Source organism: Pollachius pollachius (genome assembly GCF_949987615.1).
Source record: "Pollachius pollachius genome assembly, chromosome: 2".
Classification (NCBI taxonomy): Eukaryota; Metazoa; Chordata; class Actinopteri; order Gadiformes; family Gadidae; genus Pollachius; species Pollachius pollachius.
This window is the reverse complement of record NC_136935.1, coordinates 2,621,317-2,631,347: the sequence shown is the minus strand read 5'-3', so window position 1 is coordinate 2,631,347 and position 10,031 is coordinate 2,621,317. Positions and strand designations below refer to the sequence as shown.

General features: G+C 44.3%; 1 protein-coding gene across 1 annotated transcript; it reads left to right on the top strand.

The window, feature by feature from the left end:
• Positions 1–542: 542 nt before the first annotated feature.
• bmp5 (bone morphogenetic protein 5) lies at positions 543–8,640 on the top strand (the record flags this gene model as incomplete). The annotated part of the gene is made up of 7 exons (XM_079758768.1): positions 543–1,068; positions 3,360–3,552; positions 6,008–6,156; positions 6,503–6,700; positions 7,197–7,273; positions 8,102–8,212; positions 8,362–8,640. 7 exons carry the CDS (start codon positions 543–545, stop codon positions 8,509–8,511), a joined length of 1,404 nt encoding a protein of 467 aa, XP_079614894.1. The 3' UTR covers positions 8,512–8,640.
• Positions 8,641–10,031: the final 1,391 nt, after the last annotated feature.

Genomic DNA, 10,031 nt, shown 5'->3' with positions numbered 1-10,031 from the left:
CTTCAAAAATCCTGCTGGTGGAAGCATGTTCTTCCAGGTAGGCCTACTACAAGTCGCCACCGCTTTGCCATCGTTCAACACACTTTATTCAATGAGGAATCTGGGATCCCTCGGCTGGATGGGCGTAGTCTACGTGCTTTGTCACCGAGGCGGAAAAAGTTGCGGGACCAGGTCATTCTACACCAGCAGTGCAGCGCTTTAAATATGACCTGCTGGTGCTGCTGCTGCTGCTTCTTGAAGAGGAGTAGGGCTGCAGACTCGCTCTGAAGGACCGGAGACCCCCATCCAGAGAGAAGAGGCGACCCCCATCCAGAGAGAAGAGTCGACCCCCACCCAGAGGAGAGGAGGCTGGGACTTCACAGCCACCGGTGGATCACTTTCTCCCACGCTCCAAACTTGTTTTCCTGTGGTTGTTTGATCACAAACAGGCGATGTGACTGTTGTAATTGTTCTTTTTAAAACTTTTTTTTCATATATAAATAGGCTAGGGCGATGTAGTTCGGCTCAACTTTAAGTGACATTTTGAGCTACTTGTTATCACCATGGCAACGACCCTGAAGCCTCTGAACCGCGCCGCCGGCCTGTTGGGTCTCCTGTGGGGCTGCCTGAGCGCCCTGCAATGCGCCCACTGCGGCTTCAGCGACAACCACGTGCACTCCAGCTTTATTTACAGGCGCCTGCGGAACCACGAGCGCAGGGAGATCCAGAGAGAGATCCTCTCCATCCTGGGTCTCCCGCACCGCCCCAGGCCCTTCTCGCCCGGGAAGCAGGCGTCCTCGGCGCCCCTGTTCATGCTCGACCTGTACAACGCCATGTCCATCGAGGAGGAGGAGGGAATACAGCAGCAGCAGCAGAGCGCGGGGAAAGGCTACGGCGGGAAGCACTACGGAGCCCCCACGCGTAATAAGGCGCTCCACGCGTCGCCCCCCGCCCAGGGCTACTCCCGGATGGCGCACTACCGCGCGGCGCCCCTCACCAGCCAGAGCCCACCGCTGCCCCCCGCTGCCGCGGCCCAAGACACCAGCTTCCTCAACGACGCTGACATGGTCATGAGCTTTGTTAACTTAGGTGAGTTGGTGTTAACTCAGTTGCGTCAGATGGTCACCCTAGTTCGGTTGTTGTGCACTGGTTTTTGATGTGTTTGTTTGGATGGAGCTGGAGGTCTGTGTTATTAGGATAATATTGGGCCCTTTCCCCGTGTTCAGTACACTTTCTTATTTCTCATACTTCCTATATTGTATTTTGGAGAGGATAAGTAGGATCATATCGTTTATTTCTTTATTCTTTGAAACAGATGGATCCCTCGTCCCACTCGTGTATTACGACCTAATTAAGTTGTTCTAACTTGTTTGAAGAAATGTGGCATGCAATGCCGGCAGGCCTCGGCGTTTTAAACCTGTCCCTTTAGTGCTCCCGGATAGTTAAATTATTCAGTTTCTTCGGTAGCAGCCGACCCTTGACCCAGCGGTGCAGAGCAGCTTATCAGATGACTGTCTGACCTTGGGAAAATTGTTCTCAATTATTTCCTGTTGTTAAGACGGAACGCGGCAGAGCGATGCCTTGTGTAGTCCATGGTTTATCCCCTCTCCTCGAAGGCCAACGTTGCCTTTGCCACTAATTGAGGGCGCAACGCTTTTGTTTATTTCATCAGACTTAAGCATCAGTTACATTTAATAGGCTCAGAAACAGCGGGCTTCTTTTGTAAGGTGATACAAAGTCGATAATGAGATGAACGCAGCTACACAAATTGGTCTGTAGGTTCCACGCCATGCACTATAAAGCAGAAACAAAATGCGTATCAGTATAATCACAAGTCAAAGGAATGTTTTTTTCTTCTCAAAGAGACCGTGATGCATGTAAAGCTGAATATATGTTGAGCTGGTTGGAGGACTAATCCCTCACCTTGGCGGGCCCATCTGTTTCCACTTACCGCTAGCGGGGCATGCACACTGTCAGCCTTGAAAGCTCCGCTCTCATGTTGGGGACTGTCAGTGAAGTATTCAATTGCTCTTTATGGCAGAACACTCAAAGCTCACTGTTGACGGTTAACTTCAAATGTTTTACAAACCACTCCGTGACTCATCCAGAGTCACTCACTGAGGTTACTAATTATTACCCATACTACCACTAATAACAACAACAACAACAACAACAACGCGATAATAACACTAATGATAATATTATTAACCTGCTAATACGAATACTAATAATAGAAGTAATAATAATAATATTAATACATACATTCATTATTATTATTAATAATGATAATAATAGCAATAATAATAATAATAGCAATAATAATATTAATAGTAATAATAGAAAGCAATAGAGTCAAATTGCTTAGGTGCAAACAACATGTCGGAAAACAATGGGAAAAAAGGATTCGATAATTTAAAAGTTTATTTTAACACATTAAGTAATTAATGTACATTTTTATATATATCCTCAGTAACAATCTTCCCTCAGATAACTTTTGCTATAATAAGACCTACACTGTTAAGTACTAAATTAACCCACTACAACTAACATATTGGTTTGAAAAACGATGGAAAAGACCAATACCAATTATTATTATTGCTAACTTTATTCAACATAATTGATTCAGCAACCCATATATTTTGAACACGGCCTGTGTTTTTCTCATCTTCAACAGAATTTCAGAGAATATCATAGATATTGAACGTCATTATATTCCTAACATGGCTGTTGAAGGTGTGAGTGAGTGCTAGCCAATCCCAGGTCAATATAAGGTCAGGTCTTCCGGCCGTGTCATAGCCACATGACGTGGAGTCTTCCCCTTTAACTCAAGTACAAATTCAAGCGTTGAATTTTCTGCAAGGAAAAACGCATCCATACGGAATATCTCTCATTGTATCGTAAACACGTTTTCTAAACGGCATCACTTGAACCGCGTGAGTCAATATGAGGTCAGGAATGAGGTAAGAATCCGCCGGTCACACGATGTGAAAGGCCTGCCCCTGCCCCCCTCTGCGTGACGTGAGGAGCCGACGGAAGCGTCTTTAATTGAAATCAGCCTGTTTTCCCTCCCTGACAGCCCATTCATCACGGCCAGAGAATGCAGTTAGCCGCACAGTAGAGGGCCTGTCTGGGAGCGGCTACCTGTATTCATTTGACTGATTTAATGGAGTGGAAAGTGCTTTTCTAGGTAGTCAAAATGTTTAGATTGGAGCTGGAATGTGAAAGAAGATGTGATGAATGTATTCCAGCGTGGCGTTTCACATCCACCCCGCTCACACGCCCGCCCCGAGCGGGGGCAGAGGCCTCTGTTTTCGGATGAGTAACTTGTGTTTCCCTTTCTCCCGTTCAAACATGGCCGCCGCTGTGTTTTCCTTGTCCAGTGGAGAAAGACAAAGACTTTTCCCACCAGCGGCGACACCACAAGGAGTTCCGCTTCGACCTCACCCAGATCCCGGACGGGGAGGCTGTCACCGCCGCGGAGTTTCGGATTCACAAAGACCGGGGGTATGCCCGCTACGACAACGTCACTCTTAAGGTCACCGTCTATCAGGTCGTCAAGGAGTTCCCCAACAAGTGAGTACCGAGGGGGGGGGGGATGCAGAAGGATAAATCTTATTGGTAGGGTGTTGTTTTTCACACAACAGTGCTTTGTGTTGATTCATTATGATGTTTTGGTGTTCGCACAAATAATAATTTGCTGTGTGTCGATATGAGGACTGTGTGTCTTGTTTCATTCATAGTTCTGCTCAAACAGTTATTTGGGAAACGTAACGACCCCATAGCTTGTTGAAGCCTGAAACATCAACCAAATAATGTTTGTTATTGAATTGGCATTATGAAAAGGCCTGGTCATATTAGGTCTCTTATCGTCATTTAAGTATAATTTCAATATATATTTCCCAGCCCTGTACGGCGTCTTATTTTTACATTCAAGCACCACTTCCCCAGTCTCTAATAAATAAAAGAAAGCAGTTCAATGATTAAATTGTAAATGACAAAAGACAAATTTCTTTGTGATTGAATAATTTTCTTTCGGTCGGAGACACATTATTTATAGCTCTCAAACATATGAAATACATATAGACGGCAATATCTTTTTTATTTCCTACCACAACGTCTCCATTTCAAAAGGTAAAAAAAAAAACAGAGCAGGAACATTTCTTTAGCAGCTGTTGTGGATTTCCACCGTTGTATCTCTCAGGGAGCAGTCGGCGGCGTACAATACGGCTATCTGCTATCTCAGACCCTGTTCCACTTCATTCTCACCACGGCCCTCCTTGCAAATATAGTTCCGGGATAAAGAGGACCCCATTAGTCGGCCGGCCACTTATGAAGCCTTGAAGGCCTGTCACTCAGCACCCCTTATGTGTTGCCTACCAGGGCAGCCCGGGCCCCGGATCGGGTTATGAGGGCCCATTAGGGGGTGTGGTGGGATCAGGCCTGTCGAGGGGGAGGGGGGCCCCTGTTCGCTGTCTGCTTTACCCTCTCCTCTCGCGTGCCCACCACCTGGGTCCCTTAACAATATTCCGGAAGTTTGAGCCATAACTCAGCCGAATGCACAGGGGTGCACTTAAGGAACGGGCCCACATTAGCTCACCAGAAATGTGTTGAGGTGATGGAAGGCCAGATAGGCCCGTTACCCTTGGGGGCTTTGAAGAAGGCTCAGCCACTAAACCATGTCCCGTTTCAAACGGGGTCGGGTGGGGGGTTGCAGACCGCCCCTTCAATGTTTCTACGGACAGATTTATAGTCTCCGGTAAACATTACTTATAACTATAATTCGATACTTGTCTTCTGACCCAACACTGTGCATATCATGTTTGTCGAGCCATGTGAAAAATGTGACAGCGAGTTTCCAAAAAAGAAGGAACGTAAGGAAAAATGCGTTCTTCTAGAGATTCAGGGTCGTGCTACATTCGGCCGAACCACATGGTATGTTGTGTTTGAAGGCGGTTTTGGTGGCGTGTGTGAGACGTGTGGAGCGGAGAGTGTGTTCATCCATCATGTGGTGTAATGTTTGGATCGTGTCAGTAATTTGGTTTAACTCCGTTTCCTGAAGTGCTCAAGACCATCTCTCAGCCCTGAAATGCGTCACAGGTCCCGACTTCCTTACAGAGAGCTCTCTAAATTTATCTTGGATGCCAGCATTGTTTTGGTTTAAGAGTCCCCCGAAAACAAATTGAGACTAAACATGTAAAGTAAACGCACACTTGTTACAATATAAATAAAATACGGCGTTCAAGTGCCACCAATTAAGAGATTGCATTTTAAAAAAGGGTTAAGTTAAGGTCGAACCTCATTGGTAACCCTGTCAGATAGTTTAAAACCTCAAAGCAACATTAGTGGTCAATCACTGCTACTGCTACTCTTCAATTCATGGCTGGATATGAGACTAAAGGAACTCCAAGACACTTTCATTAGCTTACTCCTTGTCATGTCAATGTTGTCAGAGCAATTGTTTAGGATAGAAAAGTTAATTATTTATACTATGTGTATACATATACATAAGTAAGGGAGTTATATAAGCAAGGGAGACAGGGTGATGCATCACCCTGTCAAGGTTTATTCACTCTGATGACCGGCTTGCGGAACATTTTCTCTCTGATTACAGGGCAACTTTTATTATTGATTTTATTGATTTTAAATATGATTTTATTGCTACTGCTAAAAATAAAGTAGTCCATTAGATTCTACGGTTTGAAATAGCGTCCATAGCAACGGTCTGTTATTCACAGCATAAGTCTGCTATCCAGAAATAACAGACCACCGAATGCCGTAACTGATCATTCAGAATTGAGCATTCAACCAAGCCATGTAATAAATATACATATGTATGATTTGCAAATGTGTTTATGCGTTTGTTGATATACTTTCGGTGATCAGCCCCAAAGCTGAACTCAATGTTACAAGGGTTAAAAAGCTTAATCAACTAAATATCACATTGCCTGATGTGTGTGCACGTATATCTACTGTTTGAAATCTAATTTGAGAATGTCCCTTTTTCAACAAATGCCCATTATCCATTCAGAGACGCAGAGACGTTCCTGCTGGACTCCAGGAAGGTGCGGGCGTCTGAGGGGGGCTGGCTGGTGTTTGACATCACAGCCACCAGTAACCACTGGGTGGTCAACCCCCAGCAGAACATGGGCCTGCAGCTCTGCGTGGAAACGCTCGACGGTAAGAGGAACCTCCAGCCTTTCTTTTCATTGTTCTGGACGGTTAATAAAGAGTTTTTAGCGTTGTTAGCGTAGGCCCCTTTTTTACGATATGAGGCGCTCGGGGGTGGGGGGGTTCAGTCCATGTGAATACATAACAAACATAAATACTGTTTTCTATACTATATTTAACATGTATACGATGTGGTTTAAATCACTTTCTGTTCAACGGCTAGAAAAGGGGAAAAAAAAGACCCAAAAATGACTGCTGAACAGATACAGTCCGAGAACAAAAAAGCGGTTGACCGTTTTACTGGGTTTGAGTCGAGGTGGCGGGCTCTGATTGGCCGGCTCCCTGGTGCCTGCAGGACGGAGCGTCAACATGAAGTCGGCGGGGATGGTGGGCCGTAGCGGGCCGCAGTCCAAGCAGCCGTTCCTGGTGGCCTTCTTCAAGGCCAGCGAGGTGCTGCTGCGTTCCATCCGGGCAGCGGGGGGGAAGAAGAAGAACAGCAGCCGTAACAAGTCCGCCGGGCAGCAGGAGACATCGCGGGCCCCCGGCGCCGGAGGTGGGCCCCCAGCCGATCACGTCGGCTTTTTCTGCGCGCCGACCCCTAACTTCAGATGTTACTGACGATGTGTCGCCGAAAACGGTTGAATGCTGTTTAATCAAGTGACATCAGCATGTTTCAATTTTGTGTCTGGATCTGTATGTAATACAACGATATGTTAATTAAATGTACATATGCTTAAAGTTATAACAGGGTTGACAGGATCCAATTTGATCACATTGTGCTCTAAGAAATATTTACAGGTAGCTCTAATAAGCCACACTCAACATCAGAACCGTGATAATACAGATACTGATTAACATTTATGTCTTAAAATCAATTGAACAATGCCCACGTACCTTTTCCTAACATATTTATTATACATCATTAGCAGTGCACTAATCCAGTAATGGTGGCTTGAAAATTTATGTTACATTACTTCTGTATTATTTCGGCTCTAAGCAACACTAAAATATGTTAACCACTTTTCTTCATTTCCTTTTTCTTCTTCCAGACCTCAACATGAGTGAACAAAAGCAAGCCTGCAAGAAGCATGAACTTTACGTCAGCTTTCGAGACCTTGGCTGGCAGGTATGAAACACGACCGTTTAACCACATAATCCACAACTCCGGCGAGGTCATTGGTGTATTCAGTGTAACGGTAATGGAAGTTGCCATTGCTCTCTGGTCACAATGAAAGACAGGGACACTTTCTATCCAAGGACACTTTACCACCTTAAAGAAAACCTTTCCTAATAGCAACCTGGCAGGCTCATGCGGAGTCGCTGATATCTTTGAGGGCCTGCACATCCTCAACCAGTTTTAATTTTAGGCCAGTGTGACGTCGCCCGGATAACAGCAAGTTGTGCAGATCTAATCGAAGGTAGTTTTTAAATAAAGGTTGGAGGTGCGCCTCTTTCTTCAAAGCCCTGTTGACGTGTTCCTAACTGACATTTTGTTGGCGGGATGAAAGGGGCTCCGCTTACACAACACTTCTGTTGAACCCATTGAACGCTCAATAGACAGCCTTGAATGTATAACCACGCCGCTGCCTGCCAAACCGTGTAAAGGTTTCTACCTGAATGCCATACACCATGTTATAGTGCATTTGTCACATTCTTTGTACAACGATTTCCAACGCATTCTTGTGAAGTGTGATGGTGGGGATGCCACTCTGGCTGTGTGTGTGAGGTCTGCGCGTTACTGTGTTGATTTGATTTCTGTTATTTATTGAAACGATACTCACAGAAAGATGGCTTTTCAAAGAACTGTCGATTCAGATTTACTTTTAGAGCATGCAGGTATTTTGTTGGTATGCTTTCTTAAGAATGCTTTCTTTCATTGTCATTGTGATCATCTTTATTCTTCCCTCCTACAACTTCTTTTTTTTCTCCTCCTCCTCCTCCTCCACTTTTTCAGGACTGGATCATTGCTCCAGAGGGCTACGCAGCTTTTTACTGCGACGGAGAATGCTCCTTCCCTCTCAATGCGCACATGAATGCGACCAATCATGCCATTGTGCAAACCCTGGTGCGTATTTTGTCTGCCTGCATCCACGTTTATTTGAACAGCATTCCTAAAAGAGGAAAACTACACAAACGCTAACATGTGTTAGCATAACAAACAACTTATTAACTGCCTGTCACTTCCATCTCTGTTTTTTCTTTTTCCTTTTCCAGGTTCATTTAATGTTTCCTGATAACGTGCCAAAGCCATGCTGCGCCCCGACCAAGTTGAACGCTATATCAGTGCTCTACTTCGACGACAGCTCCAATGTTATCCTTAAGAAATATAGAAATATGGTAGTGAGGTCTTGTGGCTGCCATTAGGGGTGAAGAGTCACTGTTTATTTATAATAGGTGGTATAGCCCAAAAATATATATGTTCCACAGATGTGATCCAATGTACAGTATTATGTATATATGTTTTGATATCTAATTTATTTTCCACTCTTTTGAAAGAAAACAACACTGAACATCATAACATTCATACAAAAATGTCACTTGACTGTTTCCCTTTCTGTCCATTGGCATATAATCTCTATTAGTCACAGCTATATATATTAGAACCTTGATTTAACATATTATATATATATATATATCCATTGGATATTAACACATCCACTGGATTATAAGAATATTACATAATAAGATGTGCTTGGTTCAATGCAGACTGGAATACATTGAACCTCAAAGCAGCTAAACAGATAGATTCTGATGTAACATATAACAGTATGAATATTGCGAGGTGTGTTTCCTGTTGTGTTCTTTTGAATAGCACCGTCCACCCTCAAAGCTCTTACAATCAAACATTTCATGTTGTTACATAACTGCCTTATTACTGCAAAACAACGAAACTGAGTATTCCTTGTTCCTTCACATCGATATAAAGATCTTCAACAACAACTTTTTTGGCACTACATTTATAATCTCTCAACAAACAAACAATTGTAGTAGTTGTGTTTCGTATCTCCATGTTACAATATCAACATGATTTTTGTGTGTTTTTATAAATGGTTATGTATTTTAATAAAGATGCCTTTTTTCTAAACACTGCCTTTTCTCTAACTCAATTGAGCTCCGTCAAGTCTCCCCAAACACACATTGAACAATGAATTTCCTTATCAGGATTCCGGCTTGGTCAAGTCTCTTTTCCTTTTTTCTTTTCTGCAAAATGCTTTAATGCATTGTTGCTGGACTCCGATCGCTCGTGTTTAACAAGCCTGGAACCAAATAAAGGAATGAACCCGTGAAACTTCTCCAGTGGAGTGGTAACACTAGTGCTGCAGTGCTGGGAACCAGAGGAGTTGCCAGGAGGGGAAAGCGCTTGGCGCCTGAAGGGATGGCCAGAATCACACGCCAACGGCAATAAGCAATCGCCCTCAGCATGCGACGGACGCAGGTGATTCAGACAGAGTGCATGGCGCACTCCTGCACCCGCTACAGGTTGTACGAGTATCTTCACCACAACGCAACCGCCGTTGCCAACTTAGAAAAAATCGGCCCACGCTTGGGAGATTAAGTCGGGGGGGGGGGGGGGCTGGGAGTCAGAAAGTTACCGAATGCTACTTGGTCAGAATGTTTATTGAAAGTGCCCATTTAAAACCACCAGTATTATAAGTATATTTATATATTACTGTTCTATATTACATGTACTACGATAAATAATAGGGAAATGTAATGCAAGAGCCGGGCCTTGACAGTGTTCGTTGTTTGTCTGTGCCAGATGTGTTGCAGCTGAGCAGAGCCAAGGGCTGCCCAGAACCAACAAATACGTTCGGAGTTGCCTCGAGATGTACCTCGCTATGGCGTAGATGTGCGTGCGTAATATCGAAGAGGTTAATATATTT